Raw genomic sequence first — 16,773 nt, forward strand, 5'->3', positions numbered from 1 at the left:
CAAATCAATACCAAATTTATATTACAGAACACATGCACAAATCTATGGATGATTACATACTACAATTACAATACAGTAAAATCATACTACTGAAGTGTCGCAGTTATATTTAGCTTAACTGCTTTCATGCAAAATATGAGCACAGGGGAATGCTATTAAGATGGAGGACTCATCCGAAAATCAACTGGATGTTCCGATAGAGAATTGCGACACGCAGCTATGTCAAAACTAATCACATAATGCAATAAATCTGCACTTGAGAATAGAGCTCACCAGTGAATCCCCCCAAACTCGACATGATCTTTTCGATGGCATCAACAGATTGTTGCACATTTCGAGCTTGTGCGTTCTCGCCATCTGGCAATGATTTGGCATGATCAAGTAATTAGTTGAGAAAACCAAACCACCGTCGCAGTGCTTTCAACAAAAATGCGTAAGAAGCGTTGGTTAGGGTGGGGTCGCTTTAATCGTTTATGTGGTCACCATGACTCTGTCACTGAATTTACACATATACATTTTGGTTCCTAGTGCCTAACTTTTGTCTGTATTTCGAGTGTTGCCAATTATCACATTCCTCGGCAATTTAGAGAGGGTCATGGTGCCGTGACATTATTGTTTGGGTTTTCCGAAACAATGCTACAACTTTATTCGATTATTATCAGTTATTAAAAGTTATGAGCTCCTAACCCATTACCCAGTAGCAACAAAGCAACCTTCGACTCACATACTATACCATACGTCCTCCTTTAGGAGGATTTGTCCTCCTTATTCAGGTTTTTGAAAATGTCCTCCGAGGACGCCTAAATAACCTCCTTTTCGGCAATTCGTCCTCCTTCACAGCTATTAGAGCTAATTTGTGTGTCATCAACACGCAATTTGGTCTATTCCGTTATCGACGCATGTGTTTCAGAGTCGCATCTAGTCCCGCAAATTTTCAACGCTGTATTGATGCCATGATCGCCGGCTTACCCGGTGTTGCTAGTTTTATCGATGACATAATCGTTACTGGCATTGATGAACGCGATCATTTTCGCAACTTATCGCTACTCTTTGAGCGTCTCACCGAATAGGCTACGGTTTCACCGTCAACTTCGCTAAGTGTGAATTTTTCAAAAGTAGTATCGAGTATCTTGGTCACACAATTGACAAGGACGGCAAACGCCCGTCTAACAAATCCGTTGAAGCAATCAAACAGTTGCCTAAACCTGGGGATGTTCGCCAGCTACAGGCATTCCTAGGCAAAGTCAATTATTATCGCGCGTTTATTCCTAATTTCATGAATAAAGCCGCTGCCTTGTACCGTCTTCTTCAAAAAGACGCGGAATTTAGTTGAAATACGGACTGTGACGCAGCTTTTCGCATTCTCAAAAACGACGTAATCGACGCTACGCAGTTAGCTCATTATGACGTGAACATTCTGAACAAGCATCTCATTTTGTCAACGGATGCATCTCAATTCGGAATCGGCGCTGTCCTCTCAATCGAGCACAATGGCGAAGAGAGAACGATCGTGCACGCAGTGAAAACGCTTTCCGATTCGCAAAAATCCTACTCTCAAATCGACAAGGAAGCTCTGTGAATCATTTACGGAGTCACTAAATTTCGTCAATTCTTGTATGGTAGAAATTTTACGCTCGTAACGGACCACAAACCGCTTTTAGCTATTTTCTCGCTGGATAAGAAAATTCCCGTGATTACAGCGCAACGCTTACAGCGATAGGCACTAACGCTCATGGCTTATCAATATGACATTCGCTATAAACCGACCAATCAGCACAGAAACGCCGACGGTTTATCTCGCTTACCAAAGGGTCCAGACCCTGAGTTTGACGAAATGGAAATTCGTGAAAACGTGGAGATCGTTCACGCTATTAATATGGCATTAGATGGCTTACCGTTAACTCGCAATGAAATTCGCGACGAGACCCTGAAGGACAAAACCTTGAAACTAGTAAAATTATCTGTCAACCATGGTAATTTGAATCCAAAGACGCATATTGATGATTTTTCTTGGTTTTCGACTCGCAAACATCCGGTTTCTCTGCACGAAGACATAGTCATGCTCAATATTGATGGTTTTCAGCGCTTAGTAATTCCGCAGTCACATCGCTCGAGAGTCTTATCATTGTTGCACAAAGGACATTGGGGCATCGCGAAAATGAAGCAGATGGCTCGACGTTACATCACATGGCCTTCCATTAATCGCGACATTGAAAATCTCGCAAGAGCTGAAGTTTGAATTTGACGAGCTTTCTTGAATACGAAATTCAACAATCGCTTTCTCAGAATGGTTTTGAAATACATGTTTAGTCAGAATTCATGCATACTTTGTCAATTTATCGCGACCCCCTGAGAGCCTCCCGCGCCCTCCATGTTGAGAACTACCGTTATAACGGCTGAATTCCTGCATTTCGCACTCAACGTTCGCAAAGTCACGAATGCACAGGAAAGGGTTGCAATTCACAGGGATACACAATAACACCCTATTCAGTGTTCAATTTCGCACTACAATTAGAATGACATGAACACGGTTATGTGACACTTACGGGTGCAAATACATTCAATTTAGAGAAGAATAACTTGAATTTGGTAAATATGCAGAATCGATTTAGCCAGGGCAATTTAGGGTCGTATGTCTATTCATTCAGCTGTACAGGAAAAGTCCATTGTAACTTAACAATGTTGATTCTGTCCATCAATGGACTAATTTAGTAGTCGGCAGTATCCCTGATTTTGTTCTGATAACTTGGAAGTATTTGAGCAATTATTGCTCAATGCAAGGTATGATGGCTTTTCAAGAGTAACTGTCTTGCGTGATTTCATTCTCTCTTTCAAGCGATCGTGGCCTTTGACGTCGCGTTCTGGTTGCAAGAAACGATATCTCTTTTACTTGATGGGCATATTTCCCAAAATTTATAGGTAGAATATATATGTTCTTAGTGATGATGAAACCTGACAAAGGTGATAATGGCACTGTCCAGATTGAGTGACAAGCTTGTGATATTTCACCAATTCTAATGTTTGCACGAGCTATACCGGTCCAGATCGAGTACCCGATTTCGATGGAGGAACATAAATCAATCATCTCAGAAAATTGCACGAGGACGTGGTGATTTAATTCCAGGATATATTCAAATCAGAAATTTCTCACCGGATTTTCAATGCATTCTTTGAAGTTCCCGAGCATGAATTCATTAAGGAGCTTATTACATTGTTGTTTAGAACAGTTTTGAGTTCAACCCAAAAGTTCTATATCTCCAAGCATTCGTACTGGATACACAATTAAATCGAATGGAAATACTCTCACTAGAATCGGATTGACTTTTTCGTAGCTGTCCTGTCCCGCTCATATTTGAGATGACTTTTTTTCAGTGCCGTGACAAAGTTTCATGACTCACAGCAGAAACCGCGACGGGACATGGACATTGGAAATTTTAGAATGAGATTGTACTCATCAAAATTCAAACCCAATATGCCGATGATGATAAATACACCAGCTTTATCCGTCTCATTCTTAGTGGTAACAAATGCAGAACAACTTCTGTTTCATTATTTAGGCGTGGTGAGGACACCCACACTTTATTTGTTGTCCAGGGGGGGGGGAGGTAGCACCATGAATATCCAAGACAACAACATAGTAGTTTTTTTCCTCTAAATCAGTGTTTCCTTAACTTTTTTGAAATAACCCCACTGGATAACGAATAAAGTGACAGCGTCCCCAACCCCCTCACCACGCATAAATCATAAAACAAAAGACATTCTGCATTCATTACAGCTAATAATGAGACAGGTGAAGCTGCTGTATTATTATTATCATCATCCTCATCATATTGGTTCCGAGTTTAGATTCTGAAATCTTTAGTCTCCAAGTCCCATAGGCCTACTGTCAAGTCGATTTCTGCTGTGAATCAGAGACTTGGCCACAGCACGGAAAATACGTTTCATCAAATGTGACCGTGGAAGGGCAACTACGAAAAAGTAAACCCGACTCCAGTGAGAGTATTTTTATTTGATTTAATTGTGTATCCAAAACGATTGATTTGAGATACATATATCAACTTTTCAATTAAATAAAAGGGTCAAAAGAAAACAGGAAACAAAAGAACATCAAGAAAATCAGTTTTGGGCTCTTGTTAAGCGCCTACAGGGTGGGCGGTCATGGGCGTCTTCGAGCGACAGTGCCATGTGAGATAGTGAACTGTGAGTTGAACTCAAAATTGTTCCACACTATAATCAGCCCTTCAGTCATTTCATGCTCAGAAACTTTACAGAATGGATCAATTTATCAGGAAAGAAATTTCGAATTGGAATATATCCAGTAATCAAACCACCATATCCTCATGCAGTGCCATTTTCACGTTTAAGAAATTTCATCATTTCGAAGAACGGATATATTCTACCCACAACTTTTGAAAAATATGACCGTCAAGTAGAAGCAATATCGTTTCTCGCAACCAGAACGCAGTGTCCAAGGTCACGGTTGCAGCACTGTGGAAAATCCATGATCGTCTGAAATTAATTGAAATCACGCAAGAAAGTTTCTCTTAACCGAATGGCACCGGCTGCAATTTTCGAAAAATTTTACTTCAATTTTCAAAATCGAAAAACTGTACCTCAATGGGACCCGAACACAGTGATCAAGGTATCTTTCGATTCAGAACTTCAACGCGCATCCGATAGAGCCACTCAAATCATTTCAAGCTCTGTGTCTGGCCTGTTATATCCAGTGCAAGCTAAGAAAATGTTGCTGAGAACCGTATTAACTTTACTGTACTCTTTATAAACCTTAATATAGATATCTGGTGACCTTGACATCTTGTGAATCATATCGGCGAGGAAATTATGATCATGGAGATGCCTCAGTCGGCCTGATACGCCATAATGTCGTGATAATCCAATAGATACAATACCGCTGGTTTGCACAGTAAACACGCACCAGACCGCAAAGTGAGTGAGTCATTGGCGAGAGACTCGTGTGTACTTGTTAGGTAGCGTTAGTTCCAGGACATTTACAAAGCTTATAGAGCACGTAAATGGGTCACTTTAGTATTGATAAACGGAGATTGTCGAGACCTAACTATAAGGACAAACCACAAACGCATATCATTACTACAACGTAAAGTTCATGACGTTAGTTGGTAGCACTTCATACAAACATCATTCACACGTTTGCGGGGAATATACACTGAGTAGAATTGGTCCTATTGCGATGTATACATGACTATTAGCTGTTAGTCTGATGTAGATATATTCTTATGGGCATGTACTCTCCACAGAAACAATCTATAAATATCTACTACCAATAGAATCCAGGATATATCACATTATGTTACGGATATTCGTCCCTGCGTTTGATACTAGTGTGGTAGTCAGCAGGAATTCTCTTCGAGCCTTTCAGAAGCGGCCTAAGGGTGGCTTAGCCATACCTAATGTTGTGTATTTTGTCCTTGAAGGTGGAGATTGACTAGTTCTATTGAAAGAGACAATCCGCAAATGCCTACCATTACTACAACGTAAGATATATACCGTTATGCGACTGCTCTTTGTATATCCAGACGTACACTTTTGCGTAGGTATTTGCGCTGAGTAATATTGTATTTATTCCGAATTATACTCAACTATTAGCCAATATTTAGAATCGTATAGGCAACAACTATTCACACACACAGTCTATGAAGATATATCACTACTAGAACTCGATTTATATCCCGTTATGTGACGACTATTCATCCATCTGCTTGAAGCTGGTACGGCAGGCAGCGAGATTTCTCCTACCGATTTTCAAATGCAACCTTGAGCGGTGCTGACATAACTGGTATCGTTGTTTCAGCAACAAAAAGAGAAGTAACAAGCACTATTCATAGAAACAAACTACAACTGGCTATGACGAATAGAACGAAATATACGACGGGTATCGAGAACACGCGTGTCCGCGAAATGATGCGGTTGGCGGATATTTTTGTCACGCGGGTTATCACATAGATTTTTAACACCTTATATGTAACTAATATCAGATATGAATATATGTGTGAACTTGTATGAACACTAGCTTTTCACAGAAAGAGACAACTATGCCCTAAGTCGACTAGAACAAAATATACAGTGCGTTATATTAGAGTGGTCAATGACGCGCGCGTTGCCGAGACAGTGTATTTGCAGCATATTTATCTACGGTGTTTGATATCCGATTTCGACGTCTTAGATATAATGCATATCAAATAATATGGTATCAATGAGCTTGCACAAACAATGTCTATTCGCAGAAATGAACAACAACGACCTAGCACGATTAGAACGGGATATATCGTGGTTCTATTGCAGTACGCTTCCCTTGCACCGGCATGGGTAAAAATACCCACGCCGGCGCCAAACGGTTAAAAAGCCATCGCACCTTGCAGTGAGCAATAACTGCTCAAATACTTTGTAGTTCTCACAGCCGACTGCTAAATTGTCCATTGATGCGCAGGGTCAACATTGTCAAGTAACAATGGAATTTCCCGGTACAGCTAAATAAATAGACAGACAACCCTAACTTGCACTGACTGAATCAGTTTTGTGTATTTAGGTGTTTATTAATCAATCATTTCAACACTGCGCAGTTGCCTTCTAAACCTACTCAGCCGCTATTTGCTCTCAAGAAATTTTAGAAAACACTCCCTCCATCACATTTACCAGTGAATATGATCACATGGCCTGAGAAAGGATGAATGTCTGATATTAGTATATAAAATTAGTGATATTAATGATGAAATTCATTAGTGACTAAAAGGATGGCGCGAAACTGCAGTCAACTAAAAAAAAATTTGCGCTTAGCGTGATTTGCCTCGCTTTTATATATATTGCTCTAATCCAGGGGTTCTCAACCTGGGGGGCGCGGGAGGCTCGCAGGGGGGTGAGGCTCGCAGGGGGGTGCAAGAAATTATTGTCAATTTGTCAATGTCTGTATAAATTGTGACTAAACATGTGTTTCACAACCATTCTGAAGAGACGATTATTGAAGATTAAACTTAATTCGTATTCTAGAAAGCTAGCCAAGCTCAAACTCCAGCAGTCGCGCTCAACGGAGTATAGGCTGACTTCAACTTCATTTGAGCAAATATTTGATATTCTTTTAAGATTTAGAGGAATTCCTATGTGCAAGTCATTCATTACTTTGGCAGTAGCCTAAATCTCTGTGAGCTAGGTAGCGAACTGCACTGCCTAAGACAGACTTAGATGTGATATAGGTTGCCCGGTTTCGTCTTCAATTTGGCTATAAATCAACACAATTTAATTCATTTCCAAAACTGATCAAATTTAGCATGGCAGGACAGAACGACGCCGTGCTCTCTGTAGTCACTACCAGCATCAGGATTAGTCTCAGTGCAACCCATCTTGAAATTAATTGATGTCCTTTTCAATATTTTTTTGTTATTTTCAAACAAGTTTGGGGAAGTTTGTCAGCAATGTAAAAGACTAAACAACTGGAATGCGGATTCAAAATTGGCGTAAGATATACTATCAGATCAGGAGTGGGCAGCCGCATGCGGCCGTAGAAGGGAATCTGTGCGTCCGTCGACGCCTAATTCAATTAGTATGTGTGGTGACCTTTCGAGGAAAGCGTAGGTAGACGAAGACGAAACTGCTTGACAGCTTTCTAGGTTTTTATTAACTGAAATTCGGCTACAATCAACTTCACGAAACTAGGACATGCACTCGACAACACAGATATAAGCAACTGAGGTACGAAAGGAATGAACAGAGCAAAGTAAACTAATTACAGTAATCAGCACTTATACAATCACAACAATCACCACATTCACCCCCACCAAGAAAAATAGGGACTAGCTTTTACGAGGTCCCTTGCCCGTAACGTTCGGGAGCGCGCCTTATGCGCGTGGATCGGCGCAGTGGAGGTTCTTCGACATCTACACTGCTACTGGGCTGCACTACTTCGTCGCGACGCGGAGAAAATGTTTTACAAGCAACGCCATCTTTTTCACTGCTGGACGACGTGGTAAGTTCATCGGAAGACGGCTCCGTTGTGTCGCAGACAGAGGAAAACTCTTTTTCCTTTCCTTCAATCGCCTCAGAAGACTTTGTAGAAACAGGGTAGGGTGCGAGATCTTTAACGGAAACCGTAGATTCTACGCCGTTTCTGTAACGTATTAAGGCGTATTAAGGATTGGCATCCAATAGTTCTACCTCATTAACGAGGGGGTCGCCTTTGTTCCGCACAAAATTTCGTAGAAGTACGGTGCCGCCATGAAGAAGCCAGTCGGGAATGGAGTCGCCCAGCATGGATCTCCTTTCAAACTTGAAGAACCTGTCATGAGGAGAACAATTAGTTGCCGTGCATAAGAGCGACCGGATGGAATGCAGAGCATCCGGCAAAACCGATTCCCAAAGTTTCTCCGGCAATCTCCGACTTTCCAAAAGCAACTTGACGGATTTCCACAAAGTCTGATTAAGCCTCTCGCATTGCGAATTGCCTGTGGGGTGATAAGGAGTCGACTTGCTGGTGACAATACGCTTGCGTGTCAGGAAATCGGTGATTTCCTTAGATAGAAATGAGGCACCCCTGTCACTGTGTACATATTCCGGTACACCGACAAGCGAAAACAAGGATGAGAGACAATTGACGACCGTTGACGACGTCATGTCGCGACAAGGATAAGCAAATGGGAAGCGACTGTATTCGTCAATAATAACAAGTACGAACTTTCTGGGTCCATCAACGGGACCTTTGAAATCGATGCTAATTCGTTCCCATGGTCGAGTAGCTTTTATCAACTTGTTCGTTTCATTAGACATGAAGAACCGAGGTTTCAATTTAGCACATATTTGACAATTAGCACAAGTTCTTTTAACGTCCTCCATGGAAAAAGGTAGATTCTTGGATCGGACAAAGTGATCAAGTCGTCGAATCCCAGGGTGACTCAGCGCTTCATGGATCTCTTGAAGGCTCATGTGTGGCTGGCCTGGGGACGAACAACAAACACAAGACAAAGTATCAGGCCCGATATTCTCGGATCCAGGGCGGTGAATTATTTGATACTTTAACGGACTTAACTCGAGTTTCCACAGAGTGAGCTTTGCATTTTTAATCTTACTCGGATTGTCTTTTCTAAATATGAAAGATAATGCCTTTTGGTCCGTTATCAATTTAAATTCGTTTCGGTTCAAGAGATAATCCCATTTTCGAAGAGACTCGACAATGGCTAAAGCTTCCTTTTCTACAGCGGGGTATTTCATTTCACATTTTGATAGCGTTCGAGACATGAACGCAACAGGCCGGCCCTTTTGGCTTAAAATAGAGGCGATCGCAACTTCGGAAGCATCGCATTCAACTTGAAACGGTTCGTCATCATAGATGCAGCTCAAACAGGCGCGAAGTAGATTCTGTTTTAACGTTTCAAACGCGTTTCTCTGTTTTTCAAGCAATGGGAACACGACATTTTCACAGAGGGGCTTCACTTTGTCGGAAAAGGACGGAATCCATTTTGAATAGTACGAAAACATGCCTAAACAGCGCTTCAGACTACGAGTATCGCTATGAGCCGGCATTTGCGTTAAGGGTCGCAAATGATCCGGATCAGGTCGAATATCATTATGGGATATCAGATGGCCGAGCAGTGAGAGCTTCGAAACCCTAAACGCACATTTATTTTTATTTAGAGTCAGACCTGTTGAATCAGCGGCGGACATGAACGAAGAGAGCCTCTCATTGTGCTCTTTCTGATTCCTTCCGTATATAGTTACATTATCCAAGTAAGCTACTGTGCCTTTCAAGTGGTTGTCTGCTATGAATTTATCAATGAACCGCTGAAATGCAGCGACCCCATTGGTGATGCCGAAGGGTAGGCGACGAAATTGATACAGACAGCCATCAGCTTCAAAAGCTGTGAGAGGTCGGTCGGCCGCAGAGAGAGACACCTGGTGATATGCAGACTTGAGATCGATCGTGCTATAAACAACACCTTTTGCAACTTCATTGACAATATCATCAATTTTTGGTAGCGGATAAGCATCCAAAGGGGTGTATCGATTTATCGTCCGCGAGTAATCAATCACTAACCTTTTCTTATGTCGAGGGCCCTTGGTTACCAAAACTTGAGCTCGCCAGGGAGATACCGACTTCTCTATAACGCCTTCAGCCAGGAGCTTCGACACCTCGCTCCGTACGAAAGATCGATCCTCTGAGCTGTACTTTCTCGACTTCACAGCTACAGGCTTTACAGCTGGATCAACAAATTTGAATATCTCAGGCGGATCACTCACTTTAGCGGCAGCTACGGCACAATGCTTGCGTCCTATTACGAGATCTCCCTTCGGCCCACCGAATTCAAATATAACTCTCTTATGCTGTTTGAGGAATTCCAAGCCGATAATTACGTCGGCGCACAATTCATCAACGACGCAAAATTGAGTTGCACCGTAATCTTTATCTTCAATGCGAAGTGTCGCGTATGCGTGACCAATAACTCGAGCAGAAGATGACTTTGATGCAAGGGTAATAGTGTAATCCCGAGGAGTAAGAATGAGATTGAGAATTTTGGCGAACGATGAGCTAATGTAGCATTCGTATGCTCCCGAATCTACAAGTACTTTGACCAACCTCTCAGCCACAAAAACTTCCAGCGTCGAACGCCTCAAGGAACCGGGTACACCGGCTAGCGAAGCCAAATTGAATTTGCAAACTTTGGCAAAGTGACCCCGTCGGCCACATCTCGAGCATTCGCTGTTTCGGGCTGGACAAAACTTGCGAAGCATCGTATGGAAACCGCCACAAAATACGCACTTCTTTTTTTCAGGAGACTTCTGTAATGCGGCTAATTCAGATCCGCAAGGCAGCACAGGCGATTGATCAGGCGTATGTGAAATCTTCTGCATTTCCTGATTTCCCGGAACCATGTTAGCGGTAGGAGGCGATATTTCATAGGACGAGGAAAACGCTTGCGCCCGTTCAAGAGAGTCTGCTATCTGCATGGTTTTTTCGAGTGTTAACTCATCATGTTCGAGAAGACGCAATCTAATGCCAGAGGACCGCAAGCCAGTAATTAGGGCATCTCGCACGGCCTCCATTTTATGCACTTCTGCATTAACAGCTTCAAAATTGCAATCACGCGACAGAGCGATCAACTTTTGTGAGAAATCAGCGACGGTCTCACCAGAGTCTTGCTTAGCAGTTGCGAGTAAATGTCGAGCATATATGATGTTCTTTTTCTTCCGATATAACTTGGTTAGGTGTGCCATGGCAGATTCGAACGTGCCATGATCTTCGATCAAAGCGTACACGCTTGGCGATATATAACCGATCAAAATAGCCAACTTATCGAGAACTACTTCGGGGCGGCCACTGCTAGATTCTTGTCCAGTGTCCGTGCTGCTGGTCGATGGCAAAGAAGACTCTGCAGCCAATATGAAGCTCGACAACATTTTGTCTCAGTGGTTGAATACTTTCGAAGAGTCTTGAGAGCTCGGTAATAAATCTAGGACCGGCACGCGGATATACTTCTCTTGAGAGAAAGCCATTCCAGAGTCGATTGTGTCAAAAGCAGTTAATAAAATTGTGGTGACCTTTCGAGGAAAGCGTAGGTAGACGAAGACGAAACTGCTTGACAGCTTTCTAGGTTTTTATTAACTGAAATTCGGCTACAATCAACTTCACGAAACTAGGACATGCACTCGACAACACAGATATAAGCAACTGAGGTACGAAAGGAATGAACAGAGCAAAGTAAACTAATTACAGTAATCAGCACTTATACAATCACAACAATCACCACAGTATGTGTTGGCAGCCGTAGACATGCAAATTGAAATTACGAATTTACTCCAGAATTTTCGAGAGATTTTATTTAATCTTGAAATTTTCTTCGGGCTACGCGCAATTCAACAAGACTTCATTTTTCGATTTTAATGCAGTAGCGCCCTTCATAATTGGAGCAGAAATAGTAATTCTCAAGAAATAACAATTCATTCGCGGCTCTGAAAAATTTTCGCGCTCCGCGACAATATGCACTCCCAGCAACTATTCATAACATTGCCACTCGCGATTTCGGTGCGTATAATAGGTCGTTGTGAAAAGTAGGGGGGCGCGATTTTTTTGACCATCGCCAAGGGGGGCGCGTGTCAAAAAAGGTTGAGAACCGCTGCTCCAGTCTGAATTTCATATTCAAGAATTCTCTCATCAACAGCTCTAGCCTTCCATGCAGCACACTCTTTTAAGGACCTCAATCTTTAAAATTTACGATTCGTCATACTAGATTAGCCTATACCATTCGTGATGGGTATCCCACCGGGACGCATTCAGCCATGAATAGCCTCACAGAAACATGTTCGCGATTCCCTCACTTTGCGAATAAGTCATTATAATGCCGGTACAATTAGTATATGCGCTATGTTCGAAATGAATAGAATTAATCCGCCTAGCAGACGTTACTCTTACACGCAAACTGAATCATGTCAAAATTCATCACAGTATAACAAATTCCACGCAGTATAGATTGTAATTGTTAGCCATGAAATGTTCTTGTTGCTCATTTTCTTTCTCGGCTGGCTACGCCCCTGATTACGACTATGCCCTGGAATGCGGCCGTAGGCCACTTCAGTAGTCGAAATGTGGCTGTGAATGACAAAAGATTGACCACCGCCGACCTAGAGCACCAGTACGAAATCCATGAAATCTTCACCGCGTCACCTATGGCAGAGCTGGAATCGGGCTGTGTACAGCGGGCTTGAACATAATAGGTTTGAGCTCCAATGCAAAGGTTGATATAGCATACTGATTTTGTAATTGTTAGGAACCAGTACAAATTATGAGTCGTGTGCTCATTACGAACAATTGAACTCTGAAATATTTTTGAAAAATAAGCCTGACCCAACTTTGATATATTAAACATATTGGGGCATCATATGAAAATATCTAATGAGATGCGCTTAAGAAAAGGCGAAGAGCAGGAGAACCACTGTTCTGAAATATTTGCACTAGAAAGTCAATAATAATAGATATCTCACCTTGATTTGGAGCCAACTGCCCGACAATAACGATATTGTGCTGCTGTGCAATGTGGTCTCCACTTATAACATTTACCTTGCTGCCTATGAACGTTTGATTGATATGTTCCCCTTTGGCCAATGCCGCAGATCCTAAAAGGTTAGTTGCTGTGACTTTGAATTTCAACACACAGTTGTCAATCAGAGGTGGTCAGTAACGAAGTACTTGAAGTAGATTTTGCCCACTGACACTACTTTTCAAGTAGTTATGATTTTACACTACTTCTACTTCTTCTTGACAGTTTTCAGTCCTATAGGCAAAAATAGGCGTGGAATACCTACTTACTTACCTACTTGTGAACCACCACTCCTACTTCTACTTGAGTAGAAATTCCGGCGTTACTTCTACTTCTACTTGAGTAGCGACGGTGACTACTTTGACCACCTTTGTCAATAATACAGATAATTTATAACACTCAAACAATTCGTAATCTGAGTCAGTGCTCTTTACCCTGTAGGCTATATGACGAAATGCAGGATAAAACAAAATATGAATAGGGTGCAGGGGTACGAAGGGTATAGGCTACAAGGGTGCATCACAAACCTCTCACAATAAACTAAGGGTTCTCTAACTGAAGTCCGCGGACGTGGGATCTGTAAACTGTGGATTTTCCAAAATGATGAGGAATGGAAATAATTAATAATGTTACCGGTACCGGTAACCAACTTATTTTATGGTTGATTTTAAAAGTTCTTTTCAAGAGCTTTCCAATGATACCTTACACTTGATGATACCACATGCCCTTATGGAATCTCGGACCTTTTTTAAAAAATTAATCCTGCATGATTGGAACTTTCCTTATCTTCCAACTATCATATGGTGGACAAAAAGATCATCACTCTATCAAAGATGCCGGAACTGAAGTGTGGAACAGTATCTCGCCGGCTATCCGACAAATACAAGAAATTTATATATAATTAATAGAAGTCAGCCTTCACCATTTACCGGACCATGACCTGACATATCGATCTCGCCTTCCGTCCCTTGCCACCTGATTTTATCGCTTGTCATTTTATATCATTATATTTTACTTTCATTCAGTGTGCATGCCTCCTCTTTACCTCGCCTAGGCCCAGGTGGGTGTCTGCTTTTGAATACTACCGTAATTTTCCAAGTATAGTACGCCCCCATGCATAATACGCACCCTTAAAATGGCATGCAAATTCTGGGAAAAAACCTGTACCCATGTAAAGTAGGCCTACGCACCCTGCATTCGCACTACATGAATAGCTGTGTTTTAGTACACGATGGTGTTCTGTTTTGCGATGTCACTGTCGAGCAATCATGACATAACCATCACTAATCATTATGCAATTAACAGCATTGTCTCTAAACGATAGTAGAGAGCAGTCAAAGCCTGCGAGGCTGGTGACGCGATAGTTCGGGCCAGCGAAACGACGTCTTGCGCACGAGGCCTATTACAGATGCGATTGCTAATCATTATACAAGTAACGGCATTGCCTCTATACGATAGTAGATAGCATTCAAAGCCTGCGAGGCCGGCGACGCGACATCTTGCGCACGAGGTCAGATGCGATTGCTCAGGCCAAAGGTTATGTCGTGCACACCACGCCTGTTTGAGGTGCGACTGATTTCACAAGCGATTATATTTTGCGCACATGGCCTGTCGAAAAATTAGCGATGATTGCCGCGCGCGTTCAGCAATCAATGAATGACCTAATTTTGTTCGCGTGCAAACGGCAAACCAACTCAGCAGGAGATTGCGTGCTGTGCAGACTATTGTTAATTGGCAATACGCTTTTTGCGCATTACACTGATAATACAAATTACAGCACGATGGTTGAAAGTGATGCGTGATTGTAAACAAACATGAAGGAAGGTGTTATTTCAAGTTTTTTATCAAGGGAGTTTTTTTCAAGACAGTTGCTCCCACGTATAATACGCACCCCCCGATTTTAGGGCAAAAAATCGTGAAAATTTTGCGGATTATACATGGAAAATTACGGTACTCCTAGTCATTTCGGCATCTTCCTATCTTTCATTGTATTGCAGGCTTGAGATGTCTTGAAGTGATGAAATTTTATGAATAAACTTAAACTTCTGACGGGACGGCCAGACTCTGCAGCTTGATAATTGAGGTTGCTGCTCCTTTTAAATAAGGCCGCCGCCCAGGGATATCTAAAACTCCGGGATGGCGGACTCTCTCGTTTTCACTCTCGGCGCCGAGCGACAGGAGTGCCACATGTTCTTTGTTCAGAGTTCACTCTCGCTGAGTTCTTGAGTCGGACGGTTCTCGCGCGGTTAACGCAGTGTTTATTTTACCTAGATTTAGATCAATTTTGAGGATGTAGACTAATACATGGCATGTGATGGATGATCAGATATCCATATTCTAGTGTGCCAGCAATACACAGAATAAATTACCGGTATTGTGCTACATTTCATGCAACTGTTTTGATATTAGTTGTCAGGAACACCTGTACTAGTGGGGCTCTTGGTTGTATTCGAAGCATGTTTAGTAGTTTATCAAGTCATTTAATTGAAAGCATAATTCCTCCTATATAAAGGCTTTCTTGTATTGTGTTAGTAGCTTGAAATCCCTGCCCAGGCAATCCATCCTATTTGTATATTTATACTAAGTTGTGTCTTTATATGAATAACTACTACTAAGTCATTTAGCCGCCTTCCTATCGGTTCACATTATTATTTTAACTTTGTTAACCCAGGGACAATGACTATCACTGATAATTAGGATGGGGTATACATGTTGCATTCCTGAATGCAGCACTGGGTACAGGTCTATTAGTAAAACTGGTCCATACTTGGCATGTCCTGCACTGCGGACTTCCAGCACATTAAGAAACTGTACGCCCTTGAACAGGAAAAGACCTTGAAGATTGCTCATGAATTGAAACAAGTTTCCTTGAATCCAAGTAACATCGCTCGCACGTCACCTAAGCATGCTTCAAGTAAGTTTATGATTGCTATATTGATGAAAATTAGTTTATTGATTTTTGTGTGGCTTGGCTACTGTGTGTAGCGTTACCTCAGTAGATTTGCTAAATGTTGGTTTAAGCTGACGTATTTATTTATCGACTCTTTTGCAGGTGTTTTCAATGATTTCACCATTGTAGGCTTGAAGACCTATAGTACAGAGCATCCGGAATTCAGTGAAACTGCACGTTATGTGGAATTTGTGCGCAGCATTTGGAGTATAATGTCAGTGAAAGCATCCAACAAAGGTGAATATCTAACGGATGCTATAAATATTTAGGGGTCAAAGCAACACATTTTAACGCCAAGGTCTATTTTATTTTTAGCCGTGAGGAAGCGTAATGCATTGTTCATGCCCCTGCAGCCATCAGGAGATCATCCGGGCCTTGCATACCTGAAAGAGGCAATAATCATCTTTAAAGAATGGCAAGCATCTGGAAATATTGGACTGACTAGAGATGCATTTATGGCGTGTATCCAGACAATGGGTGCCATTATTGACCTCACGAGTTATTTGGTGGGCAAATATGGTATTGAATACATACTCTCTCTCAGGAAAAGTGATGTCCGATCCGATGGGATGTACCGCCAGTCAAATGGTGGCAACTTCTTCATGTCAGTGAAACAGTTGTGGTTATATTGGACGGTCCATTACCAGGCGAAGGCATTGTGGCAAATGCAATAATTTACTTGTTAAGAGCATTTCTGTTCCGCCACTGTCTGATTCTATACCAGACAAGTACAAATCAGTGCTGCAAATTGCAAACAGGGGTGGTCTC

General features: G+C 41.9%; 3 protein-coding genes across 3 annotated transcripts in view; 1 reads left to right on the forward strand and 2 right to left on the reverse strand.

The window, feature by feature from the left end:
- LOC145439514 (cornifelin homolog A-like) overlaps positions 1-16,773 on the reverse strand; it is a 428,374-nt gene that overhangs the window by 361,932 nt on the left and 49,669 nt on the right. The gene's annotated exons all lie outside the window — the stretch shown is intronic.
- On the reverse strand, positions 7,578-11,766 carry LOC145439491 (uncharacterized). The gene is made up of 2 exons (XM_080316972.1): positions 10,058-11,766; positions 7,578-8,305 (listed from the first exon to the last, which is right to left on the reverse strand). The coding sequence occupies exons 1-2, from the start codon at positions 11,416-11,418 to the stop codon at positions 8,158-8,160; spliced, it is 1,509 nt and encodes a 502-aa protein (XP_080173098.1). The 5' UTR covers positions 11,419-11,766; the 3' UTR covers positions 7,578-8,157.
- LOC145439956 (uncharacterized) lies at positions 15,460-16,679 on the forward strand. Its single transcript, XM_080317624.1, has 3 exons — positions 15,460-15,969; positions 16,108-16,242; positions 16,321-16,679. Exons 1-3 carry the CDS (start codon positions 15,828-15,830, stop codon positions 16,677-16,679), a joined length of 636 nt encoding a protein of 211 aa, XP_080173750.1. The 5' UTR covers positions 15,460-15,827.

This window comes from Botryllus schlosseri, chromosome 5, assembly GCF_051294905.1.
Source record: "Botryllus schlosseri isolate E-star chromosome 5, Bs_hap1, whole genome shotgun sequence".
NCBI lineage: Eukaryota > Metazoa > Chordata > Ascidiacea > Stolidobranchia > Styelidae > Botryllus > Botryllus schlosseri.

Excerpts from the sequence above, each read along its gene's own strand:
- LOC145439956 (XM_080317624.1), top strand. The coding sequence starts at position 15,828 with ATGTCCTGCACTGCGGACTTCCAGCACATTAAGAAACTGTACGCCCTT. Across the intron at positions 15,970-16,107 it reads GTCACCTAAGCATGCTTCAA|GTGTTTTCAATGATTTCACC; the intron begins GTAAGTTTATGA and ends ACTCTTTTGCAG. Across the intron at positions 16,243-16,320 it reads AGTGAAAGCATCCAACAAAG|CCGTGAGGAAGCGTAATGCA; the intron begins GTGAATATCTAA and ends TTTTATTTTTAG.
- LOC145439491 (XM_080316972.1), bottom strand. The coding sequence starts at position 11,418 with ATGTTGTCGAGCTTCATATTGGCTGCAGAGTCTTCTTTGCCATCGACC. Across the intron at positions 8,306-10,057 it reads GGCCCTCGACATAAGAAAAG|GTTCTTCAAGTTTGAAAGGA; the intron begins GTTAGTGATTGA and ends TCCTCATGACAG.